The following is a 21,338-nucleotide window of genomic DNA, read 5'->3' on the forward strand; positions in this document are numbered from 1 at the left end:
CACTTATACTGGCACTCTAAAGCAAATAACAATATAATTATTTTCTTTTTAACACTCAATCTGAACAATCAATGATAAAAAGGTTTTGGTGCCACATTGAAAATAATAGCATATATGATGTAGTTTAATTAAGGGTTAAGATTAAATTTTTCAGTTCTCAAAAGGTAGTTCAATCGGCTTGGACCACACTTAATGAAGTAGAGGTTACTAGTTCGAATTTTTCCCCCCCCTCTTGTGTAGACATATAAAAAAAAAAAAAAAAAAAAAAGTTTGAATTTTTTAAAATTTCTCTTCGTTTTCTTTTTCTTTTTAAAAGTTTTTAAAAGTAAATCAACTTTAAAATTCAATCTGAACTATTGATTAAACTACAACATAGACATTATTATTAAAATAACAATATAAAACCCGAACAATAGCAAAATATGTGCTTTGTTGGCATGAGCATGGGGCTGGGAAAAAAAAAAAAAAACAGGCTGTCCGAACTTCACGTCAAAATGCCAGCTCTATGAGACACGTGGAATAGATTCTATGGATGGGAAAGTAATTGGAAAGCAAACCCATTTAAAAACGATAACAGCACATGAGCTTTGACTGGGCTGGGCCTTCTACTTAAATGAAAAGCCAAGACTGCTGCTGATTCGTCAGACGTTACACAAAAAGCTCCTTTGGAAGACTGGAAGAGTCAGTAATGCGACGCCTTGTTTGTTAAATCCTCCACCTCCCTTCACATTTTCCCACATTTCATATTATTATTTACTTTATTTTTTTCTTAAAAAAAATATTTTTTTTTTATATTATATTATTTATTTTTTATTATTATTTAAATAAAAAAATTATTACAAAACAAAATTTTTTATTTTTTTAATACTATTTTTTTTTATTTTTCATGTCAATCATTATTTTATTTTTTATTCTTTTTAACCTAAACAGTGCGATGGTGTTTAATGTTGTTTGCTAAACACCACCTTAGATTTGGCATTTTACACAAAAGGCTCCTTTGGAAGACCGGAAGAGTCGGTCCCCTCCCTTAGTCTCTCTGCCACTGTCACGTCATGAATGAAGTCTATAAAGATTTGGTGGTCACAACTGGCGATTGTTGGGTTGGTTTGATAAATGAATTCCTATTCAAAATAAAAATTGATTAATATGAAAGAAGCAAGAATTATTTTATTTTTATTTTTGATAAAAGTAAAAAAGTAAAGAATATTTGGTATGAAATTTTTTTTTAAAAAAATTATTTTATAGTAATTTTTTTATTTAAATAATAATAAAATATAATTAATGTGATAAAAAAAAATAAATAAAAAAAATAAAAAAGCAAGTTACCTTTGTCTTTGTCAAAACCGTTTATTAACAAACGGAGGCGGATCAAGTTTATCTTCCCGTGGCCACAGGGTCTTCAGCAAAATGTAAAGCACGTGACAAAAACCATGGGGTCCTCACTTTCATTGACCGCAGACCCTACCCATGGGATGTCATCCCGGCTCTACTGGCTAGACAGGCAGTCAACATGATTTTTAGCCCACTTGAGGATGTCTACTGTGGACAGAATCTTCACGTTGTATTGGAATTTATCAACTTTAATGAAGCTGAATGGTCAAGACTTCATAAAATGATTGATCGAGTTAGTAATTATTTTCCTACATTTCCCTCCCGATTGATGATGATATGGTAATATATGTTATATTGTCACATTAATCACAATCTCAAATTTAATATACATATTATGTAAATTTATAAATTGATGTAATAGTAAATTTAATTATTTATTAATTAATGTAATAAGTGCATTTCTTTTGTAGAGAGAGAAGTTTTTTACCTACTTGTGAGGTTTTTCTTCCGCCTCATGCGGCTGCCTAAGGGAGGAGGGATGAAGTTTTTTCCCTCCCTCCTCCCTTCCACCTTGGTTCTCTTTCCTCTTCTCCTGTTTTTTTCTTGTCTTTCTCCATTCGCTCTTTCTTTTCCTTGTTTATCTGCCATCTCCGTTTAGCGCCGCCATCATTGCCCCATCTCATTATTCCGCCATCACCATACCATCTCCGTCACAGATTTGCCACAAATTGGTCAAGCCCAGCCACCACTTGTCGTCCTTCAACCTTTGCAGCCCCCAAACTGGTGTTTTCAGATCTGATTTTTTTCAAAACCAGATCTATCAACACCAGGCAGTTCACCTCCATGCTCTTTGGCCTCTACGCTTCTTGTCGCAACCATCTACACCTCCTCGTGTGGCTCCTCCGATCTTTCCTTTGACTGCTTACCTCCGCCCTTGCTGGTGTTGTGTGGTGTTTTGTTCCTCTGATTTTGGCCCTCCGGTCTTTGTTACTAGCGTCTGTTCATCATGCGCTAGTGAGTGGCTTCCTCGTGCCCAGTGACGGATTCAGGAGTTCATTCTACCGGAGGCGTTAGTAAAATAATAAAATATAATGATAAATAATTTTTTTTTTCTCTTTATATATTATATTTTTATTATAATATGGTAAATATAATAAAAAAAAAGAAAAAAAAATTATACCACAATATATGTATCACAAAAAACATATTTATATGCTAAATTGATATATTAGTTACCATGTAGGCACTAGTACAAAAGTAAAGGAAAATACAAAATACAAAGTGTCTAAAATTGCATTCTATGCGGTCTTAGAAAAACAAAATCATCAAGTATTAAATCTGCATCGAAGCTTTCAACAATTCCCCTTTCAATGTAAGACAAGTAAATTATCTTTAAGAAATTCATCTTCCATTTTGTTACGAAGTATTGTTTTAATAATTGTTTACTTCTCATACTCTAATGACATTATAATAAAATTATTAGCATATTCCGATAGCTATTAGCCTAAAATGAATTAATAAAAAGAACAAATCTAAGATTGGCAATAATCTTCTGAAACTCGTTGATGCTTGACAAAATCCCAAAGTACTATATAAAACATACCAATATATATATATATATATATATATATATATATATATATATATATATATATATATTGTTTTAGAATAAGATAAACAAAATGATAAAATGATGAAAATGAGAGATATATCTCAGTTAAAAATCTTAAATTATAACCAAGCCAAATTAAGGGTGTTGTCATAACCAAGACAAATTAAGGCATTAATGGCTTTAATTATAAACTTTACTCTCAACTTACTTGGCTGGGTACTTGGATTATGACAAGAAAATGCCAAATATTGATAAATAAACATTAAATTTCTTTTATTTTATTATTTTATTATTTGTATTTATTTTATTTTTTAAAATGTGAAACCAAGAAACCGAAACAGCTGGAGGAGTTTTTTACTTTTTTTTTTTTTAAAACAAAATTTTGTTACCTAGGGCAGTAAACAATTCAGCTAGAAAAATATTTTTTTTTAAAAAAAAAATTTAATTTATTTTTACCAGAGGTGACAGCCCCCAGGTCGCCCCCACTTCTCTCCGCCACTGCTTGTGCCGGCCCAGAGTCTTGCCACTCTAGCTCCTCCGACTGCATGCTTGCTGCCGGAGTCGTTGTTTTGTTGAGTGGTTGTATTTCTTTAGCTATTTGTATGTTGTTTATGTGTGGGTGTTTTTCTGTTGAAGCTTTTTTTGGAGCTTTTCTGTATTTTCTGTTTTTCTTTGCTTTATTTGTTGCTTTCTATGGGTTATGATCTCCTTGTACTAAAGTGGTTGGATCTTGTAGGGGAGATTTCTGATGCTGGTGGCCAGCCTTCAACGGCTCTGATTCAATTTTCTACGGTGCCTGCCCTGTAACAACCATTTAACGATGGTCCTTTACCACAACGGACTCTTTACCGAGTTCTTTTGCAATTTGTCACCGCCTTGTGTAGCCTTGGAAAAGACCCGGTTTGTTTATAGTTATTCTGGGACTATGGGCAACACCATTGCCTGTTGTTGGGTTCTTTTGAACTTGATTCCGAATTTGTTCATGTATTTGTACTGTGTTTACCATTTAGGCTTTGTTGTCGTGGCGCCTACCCCTTGTGTAGTCTTTTAATTCTGTAACCCGCTTTCCTTTATTTGATTAAAAAAGAAAAAAACTGATATTTAGTTGTAAGGATTTGTAGCACTCCTAACTGTACGCCCCGTCATTGAAGTGGCCGGAAGCAACCATTTTGGTGGCTGAAAGAACACTCATAGAAGAATTCAAATCAGAAAACATCTACATATGGTTGATATAGCAAAAATCAAAGGTATCTAGGTATACTTTGTAGAGAACCAATTTGCAAAGGATAGTTTTTTTTTCAAATTGGGTTGAAAAAATTTCCTTCATCCTAGTTTATAAAAGTGATATGTGTTCATTTTTTTAATAACATGTGAGATACATATGCGTTTTTAATAAAATTTATTTTAATTTTGTCCCTACTATTAAAAAATATGTGTATCTCACATGTTCAAGGAACACATGTCATTTTAATAGATTAGATTAAAATAAATTTCTCTAACCTAATTTAGAAGAAAATTTTGTCTGTTTGCAAATGTTGTTACTGTGCGACTCTAGAACATTATGATTACCACTAGATTTAGGGCACAATGAATGGGCGGATAAGGTCAAAGCGGAGAAAAATTGACGGCGGTGGTGCTAGTGGTTGATTTAACTGGTTTCATAAGATTTCAAGGATATTGATATATCATAGAAGCAAATAAAATCCAAAACCAATTAAGACTAATTGGTGATTAAAAAAAAAACAAAACTGCCCGTTCATATCGTTACCACTGGCTGCCACTACTGTTGGTAACTTGGTATTAAACACCCATACTCTTTCTAGTTTATGGGCTAACATGTTTCATTCCAATACCTCTTTGAAAAAGACTGGTAAAACTGCAGGAATGCAAAACTAGAGTCTTGTGGGCACTCGATCTTGGTCAAGTGGGAAAAATGAACCAAAATTTGGATTCCAGCCATACCAAATAATCTACCACATTCCAAGCAATAAAAGATGCACATAACACGCATTATCCCTGTTTGTAAAATAGATTATTTTCCCAGACAACAGTCAGATCAGATAGCCGATACGAAATCCCTCATTTAAACTTATGGCCGGTTGCCAACATTTATCTCTGCCCCTCTCTCTCTCTCTCTCTCTCTGTCTGTCTCAAGATTATGCCTCTATACCTGGCTCACGAATTTGAATGGATGTTCTTGACAAACTTGCTTCGAGTTCATTCAACTCGTCCATGTCCAGCTCATCATCATCATCATCATCATCATCATCAACAACAAGAGAGTCCTCAGGATCAGCAACGGTGTTAGTTGAGGAGCTTGGTTCCCCGGCAGCTGAGTCATCTTTGACCTGAAATTGAACACAATTAAATCATGCAAATGTCCCATGTACAACACACTTGAACAAGCTTATCTTGCACATTTAGTGCTTCTGCAAACTGAACTTCTGTGAATGTCTTGATCTAGATCTTGAAAATTGATATATTTATTTGAGAAATAACTATTGCCCATAAGAAACTTTGTGCAGTTACAGAAACTCAAGAAAACATTGCACACAAGAATACTAGTAATCATGATATGAATAGTCCGATTCAGTTTAGACAACAGGTAATAATATATACCAAACAAGTAACAAATGCCGTAATTCTGTATCCATTTTGTTGTGCACAGAATGCAAAATTATTCCATGGTGTGACTTGCAGTATTTGAATTGAACAACTCGCTTTGAGGACCTTTTCTCCCACATTTTTAACCATGTAAGGCTGAAACAAATACCTGTCCGAACCATTATTCTTTTCAGGACGTTGGTTTTTCTAAGCAATTAAAAAGAACCTGGTTGCAAACACATTAGGAAATGACATTTTATCGAGGGCCTAGTTGGTTATTCCATGAAAGTTAAATTATTCATTTTTCTTTTACATAAAATTTTGTGTAAACTTACATGGATGTGGCCAATTCTAAAATGACAGCTTTTAATCCACCTCATGGAATAACTTAAAATTGTTGCATTTAATGAGGATCATAATAATAATACCATCAGTTTGCTTTTCTCGAGGCTGTAACTCTTGCAACTAATGGTCTCATTCAAGATGATATATTCTGCCTTCAAAACCTATGTAAACATGAATGAAACCTTTCAATTTCTTCAGGACAACCAATCAGACAATAAAGATATTTTAAAGTGTTCATCTGAGGTCCATAGGACGTAGTGTGGAGCTTAGGAAAAATATTAGGAGGGGCTGGGGGAGCTCTCTAGTCATGCTAGATTTGAGGTGAGTGACGGCTCCAAAATTAGATGATGGCATGACGTGTGATGTGGGGATGAAGCCCCCAAGATAGCTTTTCTGGATTTGTTCAGTATTGCACGTTTTAAGGAAGATGTCATGGCAGGCCATTTGGAGCTTTCTAGTGCCTCTAATCAATGGAATATTAATTTTTTGAGAGCGGCTCACAATTGAGATGTGGATCTCTTACCTTGTTCTTCAATTTATTGCATTCCTTCAGATTGAGATGGGGTGGTGAAGACAAGATCTGTTGGGCTCCTCCCAAAAGAGGGTTATTCGAATTCTCATGCTACAATGTCCTTGTTTCCCATGATAGTTCTCCTTTCCCTTGTGAGGAGTATTTGGCGGAATAAGGTTTCCTTGACAGTGGCATTTTTGGCTTGGTCAAACACATTAGGGAAGATCCTCACCACGGATAATCTAAAGAAGCGACATGTCATTGTTTAATTGGTGCTGCATGAATAAAAAGAGTGGGGAGTCGGCAAATTATCTTCTACTCCATTGTGAAATTGTCAGTGCTCTTTGGAATATTATTTTCAGCAGTGTAGGGCTAGCTTGGGTTATGCCTACTTGGGTGGTAGACTTCTTCGCTTGCTAGAAAGCGCAAGGTGGTAGGCCTCAGCTTGATACAATATGGAAGATGATATTGTCCTACCTTATGTGGTGCCTTTGGAGGTAAAGAAATGATCGAAGCTTTGAGGACCGTAAGAGGACATTGGTGGATTTAAAGGCTTTATTCTGTAAGACACTTTACCATAGGGCTGCTGCCTTTGAGTTTAATATTTCTAGCTTTCATACTTCTCTAGATTTGTTTTTCTTCTTCTAGTTAAGTGTCTCTCGTATATACATTTTGTGTACTTGGGTTGTGCCTTTGCACTTTTTAATGAATTTGCAATTATTTATGAAAAAATAGATATTCTACATTTGATAAATACCCTCCTTTCCTTTTCTATCTGGTTACTGAGGTGATGACTTCATAACACAATCACCTGCATTTCAGGCATTGTTCAAACATGACTAAAACAAACTAACAAAATCACATTGTTGAAAATGTACTATTCCTAGTATTTTTGTACACATAAATAGAAAACCAAAATAATTATGGTTTCCTACCCATCTAAATCTAGGGTCTTTGCCTACCAACCTTGTATGTCAATTAAATCAAATAAGAAGTTGGCTTTGTGCCTACCTTGAACAATGGCAGTCCTAAGCATTTCTAGAAGCACTTGAGCTAAATACCACCAAAATTGTAACAAACAATTTGCTTTTTAAAAAATTTACAAAACCTAGGATATTCTTCAGCCTCAATTAAATAGCACAAGCTTCCGAAACAAAGAATGAAAATACCGAAGATAGCACATCCCACCAGTAAACCTCTCCAGTACAAGTAAATTTTTTTGAATAGTCTAGCAGTAAAAGTTGCTAGGAGAACAGACTGAGGGCATACTCCATGTTTCATAAACTCAACGCCCAAAGAGCATCATATACGGCATCAAGGTTTCCAACTAGATGTGTTGACATCAAAATTGAGCTTTAAGCATATACCTTTCTACATTGCTTATAGCATAGGAAAAAAGCTTAGTCCGACTATAAGTCATGATTCATTCAGCATGTCCTAGATTATAAGGCTGATTCAATCAGAATGAGCAGTTTTCCTAAACTAGAGCATACCAATCAACATGTTGTAGCATATAATTCATTGCTCCACACATATAAAAGGGAAAATCATATGTAAAAGGCACATTTCATACAAATCAGCTGTTACACATTGCTTTGACCATGCAGCATAAAGATGTTGGAACTTAAAAAGTTGGCAAAAGAAAGGGAGGGTAGTTAGAGTTCCCTGACCTTGGAATTCAAGTTCCATATGTTTCAAGCCACCATTTACCTTATAAAATCAAAAAGAAGAAGGATTACCTTCTGTTCAGCAGCCTCGAGTTCTTCTTCCCTTTGGTATTTTTCATATGCCTCAGCATCATCCACGAACAAGCTAGCATCTGAAAGAAATAACTCCCGACCGCTGAAACAGACAAAAAACTAAATCAATAGCAAGTCCCATTGGAGATAATTAAACCGAAAGCAACGATAGGAAATAAATACCTCATGCGGTCATTCTTAGCCCTCTCTGCTCGCAGTGCATCCAAGCCAGCCTCTCTTTCGTCAATCTTTTTCTTCTTCCATTGCATGAAAAGCTCAGTAGTCATTGGAGTAGTGGTTGTTACTTTAGCACGCTGAAGAAAAGAGCAGACAATCAATTAAAAGAACTGACAGCAGAAAACAGGGCAAATAAAACAATAATAATCTAGGTTAGAACATATGAAGCTGCAATCAGACAAAAATATCACTGCCGCAGTAGGAAAATTGAAATAAGCAAAACTAAAAGTTAACCAATAGAAATATGATTATCACCTGATTTTCAATCTCTTCCTCAATGGGAATCTTATCGGCCTCTTCCTCTAGAAGTGCCTTCATTTGAGATTTTAAAACATATCCTGGAGGTAGAGCATGTCTGTAGTGACATTCTTTGTCACCATTTGGGCAAGACCAGAACCAACCATACTGTTTCTTTTCCACTGCGTCCAAAAAGTATTTGCAAACCTGTATATAAATTTATTAAAAAAAACTTCCTGTTTGTGCAGAAAGATTCAGTGTACTAAGGAACTTGAAAGAAAAAATAAGTACACACCCCTGATGAGGAACAGACTTAGATCAAACAAAATTTTATTTAAAAGTTTTTAAGAATTTATAAATATGAAGATACTTAGGTCAAATACTAAAATAACATATGAAGAATTATGATAAGAATGGGCAACCAAGAATGATGAAAGGAATCCCACGCTGACCCATATAACCTAACATGCAGCCATCAAATTAATAACTCTGCCAAGAGGGCAAATTTCCACTCACTCAAAAGCTTCATCTTTCCAACTCTTGAGGAGCTCATAGAGGTCATGTTCCTCTCAGTAAGAGCCAACGCACCACCTTCAAATCATAGTGCAGCAGAAACCCACAGAAATACAAGAAAGTTAATCCTCTCACTATTTGGGAAATATGAGTTCTCACTTCTCGCCATTTTATTGCATAGGCTTCAAAGATTCACATTACTCCAACATTATCAAACAACTAAGAAACTTTGGACCTTATCGCCACTTTAAAATCTTTCCCTTTCAGGAGGGGGCAAAGAATATTTTCCATAACTAATCTCATAATTCTACATGCAATTGACTAACAAGTGTAACAGACTAACTTAACATCCCACCCAAAATTAGGGAACTTGCCACAGCTACATCTACAAATGTAACCACTTGATTAGTCTAGACAGTGCAAACATTTTTTTTTTTTTTGATAAGTAATGTTGTATATATCAAAAAGTGTAGAGGGGCGCAACCCTAATACACATGAAATATATAAGAGAACGCCTAAGATGAAAGAGAGAAAAGAACAAGAAACATTTTACAGTACAAACATCCACACATACATGTATATATGTTTGTATCATAAGTTGAAAGCGTTAATTGATATTAAGGGAGAGAAAAATAGGTACAGCACTTCCAATATTATGTTTGGAATGACAGAAACTACCATTATACTTGTATTGGAAGAAACGATTAAAGAGTCAAAAAATGAACTTACAATCTCAGTTGGTTTATTCTGGTTGTACTCATTCTTCTTTGACTCTACCACCTTCTCTAGGGTCTCTTGATCCCAATCCTCCATCGTATCTTAAGAATAAATAAACAAAGAAGCAAACACCCAACAAATCAAAATCATATTTGGGTGATTACCAAGAAATAAAAAATAAGTAGCAAGGCAAGAAGAGCTGAATAACTACGTAACACAAAACCAAACATCTACTCAATTACCTTCATCGCGCTTATCACTGTAAATATCAATCTTCTCACCCTTCCTCTGGACATTCAAATCATGTGAGAACTTGCATTTGAAACCCTTGGTACACTGCCCCACCTTGTAAAATTCGCATAATATAGACTTTGGATCAACACCTACCCAAATTACCAATTTCTATCACAAACATACCATTCAATTCAAAAACATAACCACAAAACCAATCAAAATAACAAATAATTCATTATAAAAAAGAAAGAAAGTAAATGACACATACCGGGTGGAACTTTCGGCTGACTAACCGCAATCTTGAACAAATCATTCAGCTCTTTCTCTTTCGCTTTCTCATCCTCCTTCTTTTTCTGCTCATCAAACAAATTCATTCAGCCTCCACTCATTCAGACAAATCATCTTAATTACCGACCAGAAAAACATTTATTTCCTCGACACTCCAATATTCTTTGTTGTGTGGAAAATACACCACTGAAATAGATATTTCCAAGAGAATAAAGTTTTCTCGACGGCATTTTCCAGCAAAAACATAAATCCAATTGAATTCTAACTTTATAATTTTTTTCCCTCAGCTTGCTTGAGATATATAGATTTCAATTCACTGATGATGATGATGACGATAATAATAATAATCTTGAACAAATCACTGAGCTCTTTCTCTTTAGCTTTCTCTTCCTCGTACTTTTTCAGCTCATCAACCAAATTCACTCATCTCACATATATTTTTTCATACACTGAACAAATATCTGTCGTGTGGAAGCTATTACAAATTAAAATTGACATTTCCTAGAGAAAATGACGGCCTTTTCCAGCCAAATAATTTTTTTTACCTAGTTTCATTAAATCAAACTAACAAATCCAATCTTCTCTAAAGAAATAGCAACCAATAGAACAACGGGAAGTGAAATAACAGCGGACCTTAGCGGCGAGTTTGGGGTCGGCTTTGGGCTGTACAGATTGCTTGAGGTTTTGGACGTACTTCTGGACATTCTTGCTCTTGTTCTTGTTCTTGAGCCCGAAGGTCTTGTCCTCCACGACCTTCTGCTTCTTCGCCATGTCCGTCTTCGATGCCTGCTTGGGAGGCATGCTTAATAAACTTTGCTCAAAAATTTTATACAAGAATCAAAATCGGTAGCTCTTCCTTTGAAATGTATAAATGAGGAAATCGGAGCGAAAAAGAAAGAATTTGGAGGGAGATTTGTTCGTATCGAAGAGGGAGATTAGGGTTTTGAGCAGATTTCTCTGCTCCCTGCGGAGTACTGTGTGGGATCAGAAGGGTAGGAGGATTTTGTTTTGGTTGGATATAATGTCTTGTTTGCCCCGATGGGCCTGCTGCTTTCTTCGGGTAAAGAGTCCAGAGTTTGTGATGGGTCGAACATAACGTCAACTGGGCTTGAAGGATTATTAAGCTTGGACCGCACTTTACTGATATTTGAGCGGATCTCCTGCTATGCGGGCATGATAGAACCGGGCAAGGGACCCGTTTGAGCTGTGGGCTTTCCGGCCCAATTCCCCACTATACTGATGTCGAACCATGCGAGTCGCGACTGGAGGGCGCCACTGAGAGTTACCGTTGTATTATAGCCACGAACTCGAGCAAAATAGAACCAGAAGAGAGAGCGAGAACTACAGAGAGATGAGATACCGCTCGGTTTTTAGGGTTTCTCAGAGCAGGAACAGAGCGCCACTGCTGCTTCTACCTCAAGCTTCGCGCTCGTTCTCTCAGATTCAATCAAAGCCCGAACGGTTTGTCACTTCTCAGTTAATATTTGATTACCTATCATTTTGACTAAACCTTAACGCTACGTTTGGCCGCTAAGAAATTGTAGGAAAAAGGAAGAAACTGTAATTCAGGATATAATTTTTGATCTGTTCATAGCAAAAGCAATGGAATGACTCAAAAATTTGATTATTATTATTATTGCTGATGATATCGCGTTCGATATACCCTTTGCATTATTGGTAGTGGATTTTTTGATTTTAGGTCTTCTTTTGGAATTGCATTTGACATTGATGGCGTTGTTCTTCGTGGTCGCGTTCCCATTGGGGGCTCTGCACAAGCTTTGAGAAGATTGTATGGAGATTCTGGTACTTAACAACCTGTTCAATCTCTCATTGAGTTGGGAGTTTTCTTTACAAAATAGAATTCATGGCTCTGTGTTTAATATTTTTTGTGCTTCTGAAAATTGGAAAGTTATCTCAACTATGCCACCATTGTTGTAAGTTGATAGCTATGCTATAATGGGTCTGATTGAGTTAGGAGTTTTCTTTACAAAATAGAATTCATGCTGTGTTTAATATTTTTTGTGCTTCTGAAAATTGGAAAGTTATCTCAACTATGCCACCATTGTTGTAAGTTGATAGCTATGCTATAATGGGTGACAGTCTTAATCAGTTATGTTCTTTCTATTCTGTAGTTGTATCTGACTTGGCTGGTTTCTTCTGTAGGTTCTTTGAAGGTACCTTTTCTGTTCTTGACGAATGGTGAGTCATTTTGTGCTTCATCAATATCAATGTGAAGAGCTACTAAGAGGAAGAATGACCTTATTGCAAAGATATCAGTTAATATCCAATTATTAATTATGGTTTGTGAAATTGATATATACAATCGGATGATGCTGTATTTTCAACCTTAGAGCATTTGAGGCATGTTGCTTTTGGGTACTTACTCATTGGATTATAAAGATTCTCATGTTGTTTCTTCAAATTATTTAAGACCAAAAAGAGTAATTCCTCAAAACATAGTATTCCATTATTGTAAGCATGATTTATAGGATAGGTAACCTCCTAGAACATCCTTGTGTTGCGCCCCTCATTTTACTTATGAAAAAAATAATTTTTGGTAATTGTCTTTACGCCTCAAGAGAGATGTATACAGGCAAAAATAAGATGAATAATACTATTGTTTGATTTGATAGGAGGTGGCATCCCAGAATCCAGACGCGCCACTGAGTTAAGTGAACTTTTGGGGGTGCACATTTTACCTTCTCAGGTACTGTTTTGTTGTTTTGAATTCCTTCACGATAAATAGGAGATTGAAGTTTATTTGTTAATGATTGTTGTGACTGTCATTGATTGATAGAATCCTTGCCATAGCTATTCTTTTTGTGCTATCCTAATGCAGGTTGTACAGGGTCACTCACCTTTTAAAACTTTGTCGAAAAGGTATATATATAACTACTGTGTGAATCCTTTCATTGCTAACATATAATATTCTTTTCCAACATTGTTGTTTTCAAGTTAGGTTTTTTATGGGTCTGCTTGTTTTAACATGATTTTCGATCCCAATGCTTTAACCCAGTAATCACAATGTATCAAGTAGGCATGCATTACGTAAACAAACCTAACAATTAAGTAATTATAGATGAGGTCATTTATTTGTCACCTTCGGCCTGGAAGGAGTGAAATTGTGAGAGTACTCCACATTGAATTTGCAAATGATGCCAGTATGAGTTTTTGCTGCTAGTTAAACAAAAGGACAGTTTGTGCTCAGCAAACAATGCTCCATCTATGGGGATGACCCTGGTTACTTGTCTGTTTCAAAATTATGTGCACTCATTTTTTTTCTGCTTCCCTGGCTTGCTTGTAAAAGTGTTATGACATTGCTTAATGGTCGATGAACTGGGAATGTAGCAGGATCTTGCCTGCGTTTCTTTCCTATTTTGATTAACAAACTAAAACAACAGTAGTTTATTAGAGATAGCCTAGGCCTCCTTCAAAACAGGTGTTTGGAATTAAACTTCTTGGATATTTTTTTAAAATTTTTTTTATCAGTAATAAACCAATCTAATTGAAAGCAAAAGGTGCCCTTAGATACATATGAAGTATACAAAAGCAACTACCTAAATAGAAATAGCAAAACGATCAAGAAAGTCACTAAAACTAAACGACATAGGAGACACATACGCCTCTGTCTAAAGATACAAAGTTACTTCATGGATACTTTATTCATCGATTAATGGTATTAAATAAACCAGTTTACTATGATAAAGATAAGACTTACTACTGAAAATAAATGATAATGATAAAGTAAAACAAGAGTAACTAATGATAAGGTAAAATAATAGTAGTTTAAATTCAACAGTTCACGTGGGTTTCTGTTGCCTAACTGAACACTGATTCCTCCTTCAACTCTTATCTCTTCATGCAACTCTTCAAACACAGCACGTTCTTATTTCTTCGTATGACACCTCTTGCAAACCATCGTGCCAATTCATGCAAAGTATGGGTTTTCTTATGTTCATTAAAGCATCTTATCGGAGTTATTTGTCTTATTATATTGAATTGTTCTACCATGATTGCCAATGTATTTTCAATTTGTTATGAGTTTTTATGTCTTTTCCATTATAACACTATATTAAGTTGTTTTTATCATCTTATATAATTTTTACTGATTTCCCTTAAGATATGAAAATGAACTCATCATTGCCGCTGGAAAAGGGGAACCTGCTCTTGTAATGTCTGAATATGGTTTCGAGTAAGATATTCACCTTATAGCTTAGTTATAGGATTTCCTGATTTGAAGCCCACAGGTTTCTAGATTCTAAGAGAATCACGAATGACTTAGGGTTGTGTTTGGTGGCAGAAAGGTCCTTTCATTAGATGAGTATGCTTCTTACTTCAAGAACATTGATCCTGTATCTCAATATAAGATGTGGACAACTAAGCAGGAATTGGTTAAGAGTAGCTACCCCAGCAAGTTGGTTCCAAGTTACAACATTACTGCTGACAGAGTTAAGGCAGTTTTTGTTGTCAGCGATCCTGTGGATTGGGGCAGGGACATTCAGGTAATCTTTTTCCAACTTTATTATTATGGAAATCACAATGAGCCAGTTAATTTTTTGTATTTAACTGGGCAAATGACATGTAAATATATGTGGTAAATAAGGATTAGGAAAAAAAGGTTTGCAATACCAGTGCAATGGTGGGTGATGAATTTGAATGCAATCAAATTTTGGCTATATTTTGTTTTTGTTGGTAGCAGCAGCCTTGGTTTTCCTATGAATTCCATTTGAATTTTTGATGTGGTGGATCTTATTTGTAATGCATTGATGTGAACATACTGTATTTATCGTCATCTTTTTCCTGATAATTCTGATTATCTGTGTCCCTTTGTAAGTGCTGACCTGATTGATGAATTGAATTGAGTTAGGTCCTCTGTGACATTTTAAGATCTGGAGGCCTTCCTGGACATGATAATGGACAGCAACCACCTTTGTATTTTGCTGCCGATGATCTTGAATATCAGGTTGGTCATTAAGCTTAGTCTGAAATGAAAACTTGGGGGTATGTCATAAACTATTTTCATATATACTTGAAATAGGATCCCCAAAATTGCATTTAGAAAATGATCAATCAGAATTTGATGATTTAATCAAGAGAAATTCGTAAGCTATGTACAGTTTCTGCACAAATCTTGTCAATGTTCTGATTAGTGGCTTATTTGATGGATTTACAAAGAGGAATTTTGTCATCAATATGGAATGAAGCTGGATAATCATAGATAATGGTCAGCTCAAATGGTTGAAAGTGGCTATAAGAGCCACCGCTCAACAAGCAGGCCTCATGTAGCCTTTGTCACACCCATAAATATAAGTCAACGTTCAATATGGGCTTCACTTTGGAAACCATCAAACTATCAGTGATGCCCATAAATAATATGCCCATTGTGTTGGCCTGGATTCTAGATGCATTTTTGCTCCATTGGTTTCTGCCATGTATAGATAATAGAACTTGATCCTCTTATAGTTGGAATTGATAGAGAAGGAAAAATGGAGGAGGAAAGTTGGAATTGAAAGACGAGAAAAATGGAGAAGGAAGTAGGGGAAGAAACGATCTTATTTTCCCTTGATGATATCACTGATACAATTACATGCATTTATTAAGAGGAGCAATACAGTCTAATATGGAAAATACAATAAATGGGAAATATATGGAAATCCAATATGGGAAATCATATCAGAATCATATTAACCGCATATCTTCAACACTTATTTGTTTATTTACTTTCTTATTTTACCTCAATTTTTGAAGAAAATTTGAGAATGTTACTGATTAATTTGCCTACTCAATACAGGCTGCATTTCCCTCTGAGCGTCTCGGAATGGGTGCTTTCAGAATTGCACTAGAAAGTGTCTTCAACAGGTAAGGTTAGTGTCTCATGTTTGAAACTGTTTAAACCCACACTTTTCGTCAAATGGATGTGCATCAGATTGAATGTCTAGTCAATGACCCACCTCTTGGCCCACATGTCTATATCACCTCATAATCATAGCAGATTCTCTAGATTCTTAGAACCCAAGACAGGATTTTTCTTTTTCTTAGTAATTCCCGTCTAGAACCCATGTGGAGGAAGCAACTCCTTGATAGTGTAGTAAAATTATGAAATGCCTCTAGGATATATGAAAATTATATGGGTTTTAAATTACTCCTCAAATGCAGCCCTTCATAATTATGTCTTCTTCTGACTAAACTCAAGGTCAAAGGGTCGAAGGGTAGGGTAGTAGATAGAGGAAGAGAGAAAGAGTCATCCTTCAAGAAAGCAGGACTAAGAATAACATTTTTTTTTTTTATCATGCTTTTGGGAAACACATTACAAAGAGCACTCACTATATGGAAATACATAAATTGAAGCTGTTATCAGCTCCAATAGTACTAGAATTCTTATATTAGGCTTTGGTTTCAGAATTCACCGCAATACTCTGGAGTATGTATCTTTTGGGAAACCAAATCCATTTGTATTCAAGAACGCTGAAGCCATACTGAGACAGCTTCAGCCATCATGTAATGATAATTCCGTAAATAATGGAGGCATTGGATCACATCCCTTCAAAACCCTTTATATGATTGGCGACAATCCTTTAGTTGATATCAAGGGTGCACGACAGGTTTGTCTTCTACTCCCTGTGGTTTTCCAGTCTGGTTCTTTGTGTATGATGCTAGATAATCTTCATCAAATGAATCAACTGTTATTTCACTGATGGGAAACCTTTCTACTCTCAGGTAGGACATCCTTGGTTTTCTATTTTGACGAGAACAGGCGTTTTCAGGGGAAAATATAATCATGCAGAGTTTCCAGCTGATCTGGTAAGTTCAATGTTGAAATCTTAAGATGCATGTCAGAGTTATCCTCGCAAAAGTAATGTGATTTTCTGTTATTCCCATGATAAATGCGTAGGAGAGATTGGGGAGTTTGTGAATCTGAGAAATATGTACTAATATTTATTGTTATTATTTTACTATGTTCTTTATCTTGGTGCTTGTGCAGGTCGTTGATACTGTTGAAGAGGCAGTGGACTATATTCTGAAAAAGGAGGGTTCCTCTTAGGCTTCTTAGGACCTATGCCTTTTTAACTGGTTCGTGCTCTCTCTCTTGATTAAATAATTATATGGCAGAAAGAAAATTGAAGCCAGAAAATGAAGGCAATTTTTGTTTAACCAATTTGCTTAAACCAAGTTCTTGGTATTCGATGAAGTCGTAACTTTGCTTCTGTTTCTTTTCTGAATCTATTTCGTGTTTTTCAGCAATTGCTGACTGCAAAAGCTAGTCATTCTTATGCTTGGAAAGTTCCTGTCCTGTTGTTATACAGTCCTATTCTTTGGATACACTTTGACTGCTATCAATATCAGATTCGTAGAAACGTGACAAATGCGATGCTTTGAATCAAAACCACTTGTGTTCATCATTTTTTTTATAAACTCATGGATTGCTCAGGACAGCATCGTCGACATCCTGTTTCTTTCAGGCTTTCAATGTTTCAATGAAAATGCTTAGGATACTACAACTCCCTTACAAGTTCATGTGATAGTTTATATTTTATAGAAACGAGTGTTACGGTAAATGCCACGTGAATTGCCTCGTCAGTTTATAAAATGTGGTAAATGCCATGTGGACAGGCAGTCCACAGTTTAGTGGCGAGTGTGGTAAGTGTCGTCAGTTTATAATGAACTACTTGTTTTGGTGTTCTTTCTACTGGAAAAATGAAGGATGCAACTTACTCAAGTTGAGTTTCATATAATTTCACCCCTTAAAAAGATCTTCACCCATAGTAAGTGTTAAATATTTTACTTGTCGAAAAAGAGTGTCGACTTAAGCTTTTGAGATAAATGATGAGTAATTTAACAAATATATACAAAAAGATTAACGCAGTTTGATCTTTCTCGTTCATTTAGACTAGTGACACCATACAATTTGACAATAAAATAACATTGAAATGCAAACCCCATACGATGCCTTGTCTTGGTGTTCTTTCTACTTGGAATTTTGGAAAAATGAAGAATACGACTTTCTCAAGTTGAGTTGCTTGATGGGCAATCCGTGGTCATTATCTTCGAGTAAGGGAACTCTCTTTCAATTACTTTGATAGCAGATTGTATACCAAGCAGCAAATATTAATTGGTTTTGGCCAACGTTCAATGGGTTTAACTCTCTCTTTTCTTTAGACTTGTGTTTGGCTTTGTCAGTCTATAAAACTATGCAATTTTTGTTTGAGCAATTTAGAAGAATTTTCTTCAACTTTGTTAGTGTATTAAACTGAAATGAGTTCAAAATGCATGTGATGTAGGGAACTTTTGAGAGTGCGGTGCACGGGACAGAGGTTTACTCTGCAGAGATGAGTCTAAAGGACCCTACCTTAGAGAGGTTCCCTGACATAAAAAAAAAAAAAAAAAAAAAAAAAAAAATGTATGTGATTTAGGATAACTGTCTTGTTTGTTTGGTCAACATATTTTTTAAAATTTTATTACAAAACAAATAAGACAATTTTAAGAAGAGAATTCTCTGAATTTCTGAAAATAATTTTACAATGGAATTAAAAACAGTGTAATACAATGGAATTAAAATAATTTTAAATAATTTAATTTAAAACAGTGTAATTTTTTAATAATTTCATTGTGAAAAAAAAAAAAAAAGAGAGAGAGAGAGAGAGAGAGAGAGTTTATGCATAGGGAAACGATATAAATAACCATGTCCTCAAAAACTGAAAAGATAAGCCGAACAAAACATGTTCTCACACCCTCTCTTTTCCTTCCCCCACCACCACCGTCTACCAATGGAAGCCTCAGCTCTCCTCAGCTTCCCCTCTTCCAAACCCCCTGCATCTCATTCTCTCACCCAAACCCACCACCATTTCCTTTCGAACGCACCACTCATCTCTCCTCGATGCAAGCCCAAACTCTCGATCCGCTCCGCCATTTCCCTCAACAAGAAAGAAGAAACCGTGGGGACCGGCAAGACCCAGCTCGACAACTGTCACCTCATCGCCGGAATAAAGTACAAGAGCTTAAGCGTCAGGCAGTTCCAGGACCTCCGACAAACCTTACCCGAGTCCACCAAGCTCCTCGTTAGTCGTTGCTAAGAACAGCCTTGTTTACAAAGCCATTGAGGGGACCCCCTGAGAGGCCCTCAAGCCCTGCATGAAGGGCATGAACGCTCTTTGTTCACAGCGAGGAGATCCCAGCGACCATTAAGCCCTACAGGACATTCCAGAAGGAGAAAGAAGCTCGAGGACAACGACTTCACCGGCGCAGTTTTTGAGGGAAAGTTTTATGGGCCTGGTGACTTCAAGGTGCTCGGGAGTATGCCTACAAGAGCTGAAATTTATGCCAAGCTTCTTGGGTCGTTGAAGACTTCCGCGTCGAGCTTGGTCGGGACGATACAGGCGCCAGCAAGGGAGTTGCTGATGGTTTTGAAGGCCTATGTCAAGAAGTTGGAAGAGGAAGGTGGTGGGCAATAACGGCTGATGAAAAAGGAGCAACTCTTTCCGTTTGAGCTATTCTTGCAATTGTAAGTGTACCTTGGAACCAACCCTCTTTTTTGTTTTTCTTTTGCTTCTTGTAGCAATGTTGTTATTATGGCTATTTGTGATTTTAGCTACACTGGAATTTGAAGAAGCGGTTGAATTGAAAAATAATTGAAGGAAACGGAAGTTGTACAATTGTGTCTAACTTAATTTTGTTTATTGTTATATTGCAATATGGTTATCTTGGTTATGAGGCTCTCAATGCATAAACTACAAGAGCTAACTTAAGGTGAATTTGCAGTGTAGATTCTGTGTAGTTTCTGCATTTCGTTGACATGAGGTTGTCATGGTCTTTGTAATAGCTAAATAGATAAAATTATCATTTAGCTGTGTTGTTGGGGCATCCATTTGTGAAAATGGTTTACTACTAGGAGACTTGTAACGTGTAAGGTTGGGTCTTGAAGGGAGAAGTATGTGAGAGAAGACTGCATGTTCTAATATGCATGTATAGCTGTGTTTCTATGGGTGCTGTAGCTGCCTGTAGGGATATGAAAGAGCAGACTCTCATCAGTTCTGGTGAGAGAACAGATTGATTGCCGAGAGTTAGGTTTGTAATGATTTGTTGGATTGGAGATGTATGGTGATGGAATTCTTAGTCAGGTCTTGTGAAAGTGAGATGCTCTCAGAGCCAAGGAACATTTATGACTGTAGAACTCAGAAGCTGGTAGAAAGCAATTGCTTCTAGGGGTTAGGAAGGGCTTCATTTAAGGATACGGGATCTTGTACCGAGTCATTTTCTTTCATGAATCCCCGCAAATCATGTGAGAGGTTCTCAGGTTTGTTATGGTTTGAATAATCTTTTAACATAGGATGATGGCATTGCTTATAAGTCTAAAAATATTTGTTTTTTGATAAATAATATATATTGAAAAAATGAACAGAGGAGTGCAACCCGTGTACACATGAAGTATACAAGAGAACCTCTACTAAGTAGAAAAAGAAGCAATCGAAAAATATAAGAGGGCCACCATACATGCACTGGGTAGATGTATATGTATGGCTGCATGGCTGGCCTTTAAGGCTACAATACATTGAGGATGGAACTTGGGAAATTTTGTAGGCATCTTTGACAAACTTTGAGATTTGTCAAACAAAGATCACTGTTTATCCCTGACCTGAGAAGCTTTTAAGCTAAAGACAACCAGGTACTCACAGAATGCTAAGATAAGGAATGTAAGCCAAAAGGAGAGATCAAGTTGAGCCACTTCTCTTTTTGCAGCTGAATTGCTCCGTTGGAGTTGCTCCAACGGAGAATCAAATAATGAAAAGCAAATTACTATTGAGGAAAAATAAAGTGGAAATTTCACTTATCTCCTAAACTATCAAGTATTTTTCAATGTCCCCCTAAACTTTAAAAAATTTACAATGTAGAGTTTTAATCTTTCATCCCCTTTCAATTACCTTCCCTGTTAGGATGTTTGGATTATCCCTTAATCCTAGCAGAGGAAACAAAA

The 21,338-nt window shown here is 36.0% G+C and overlaps 2 protein-coding genes and 1 pseudogene across 4 annotated transcripts; 2 read left to right on the forward strand and 1 right to left on the reverse strand.

Annotated features, from left to right (window-relative positions):
* Positions 1-4,860: 4,860 nt before the first annotated feature.
* Positions 4,861-11,348, reverse strand: LOC132187545 (zinc finger CCCH domain-containing protein 11). Of its 2 annotated transcripts, none has more exons than XM_059601891.2 (8): positions 11,003-11,348; positions 10,350-10,434; positions 10,090-10,230; positions 9,860-9,948; positions 8,636-8,824; positions 8,327-8,457; positions 8,144-8,246; positions 4,861-5,292 (listed from the first exon to the last, which is right to left on the reverse strand). In XM_059601891.2, the coding sequence occupies exons 1-8, from the start codon at positions 11,168-11,170 to the stop codon at positions 5,101-5,103; spliced, it is 1,098 nt and encodes a 365-aa protein (XP_059457874.2). In that variant the 5' UTR covers positions 11,171-11,348; the 3' UTR covers positions 4,861-5,100. The 2 variants fall into 2 exon arrangements, with proteins under 2 accessions (XP_059457874.2, XP_059457875.2); XM_059601892.2 differs by having other exon boundaries at positions 10,090-10,249; positions 11,003-11,093.
* A 318-nt stretch (positions 11,349-11,666) lies between these two features.
* LOC132186110 (mitochondrial hydrolase YKR070W) lies at positions 11,667-18,743 on the forward strand. Of its 2 annotated transcripts, none has more exons than XM_059599925.2 (13): positions 11,667-11,830; positions 12,069-12,172; positions 12,533-12,568; positions 13,003-13,076; positions 13,209-13,249; positions 14,490-14,561; positions 14,670-14,871; positions 15,237-15,332; positions 16,161-16,228; positions 16,770-16,971; positions 17,087-17,170; positions 17,352-17,440; positions 18,649-18,743. In XM_059599925.2, the coding sequence occupies exons 1-12, from the start codon at positions 11,721-11,723 to the stop codon at positions 17,409-17,411; spliced, it is 1,149 nt and encodes a 382-aa protein (XP_059455908.2). In that variant the 5' UTR covers positions 11,667-11,720; the 3' UTR covers positions 17,412-17,440; positions 18,649-18,743. The 2 variants fall into 2 exon arrangements, with proteins under 2 accessions (XP_059455908.2, XP_059455907.2); XM_059599924.2 differs by lacking the exon at positions 18,649-18,743 and adding an exon at positions 17,609-18,642.
* A 268-nt stretch (positions 18,744-19,011) lies between these two features.
* LOC132188190 (large ribosomal subunit protein uL10c-like) lies at positions 19,012-20,019 on the forward strand (annotated as a pseudogene).
* Positions 20,020-21,338: the final 1,319 nt, after the last annotated feature.

Source organism: Corylus avellana, chromosome 6 (assembly GCF_965113065.1).
Source record: "Corylus avellana chromosome 6, dhCorAvel1.hap1.2, whole genome shotgun sequence".
Classification (NCBI taxonomy): domain Eukaryota; kingdom Viridiplantae; phylum Streptophyta; class Magnoliopsida; order Fagales; family Betulaceae; genus Corylus; species Corylus avellana.

Excerpts from the sequence above, each read along its gene's own strand:
- LOC132186110 (XM_059599925.2), top strand. The coding sequence starts at position 11,721 with ATGAGATACCGCTCGGTTTTTAGGGTTTCTCAGAGCAGGAACAGAGCG. Across the intron at positions 14,562-14,669 it reads ATGTCTGAATATGGTTTCGA|AAAGGTCCTTTCATTAGATG; the intron begins GTAAGATATTCA and ends GTTTGGTGGCAG. Across the intron at positions 16,229-16,769 it reads CTAGAAAGTGTCTTCAACAG|AATTCACCGCAATACTCTGG; the intron begins GTAAGGTTAGTG and ends CTTTGGTTTCAG.
- LOC132187545 (XM_059601891.2), bottom strand. The coding sequence starts at position 11,170 with ATGCCTCCCAAGCAGGCATCGAAGACGGACATGGCGAAGAAGCAGAAG. Across the intron at positions 10,435-11,002 it reads ACCCCAAACTCGCCGCTAAG|AAAAAGAAGGAGGATGAGAA; the intron begins GTCCGCTGTTAT and ends TTTGATGAGCAG. Across the intron at positions 5,293-8,143 it reads TCGAGGCTGCTGAACAGAAG|GTCAAAGATGACTCAGCTGC; the intron begins GTAATCCTTCTT and ends GTTCAATTTCAG.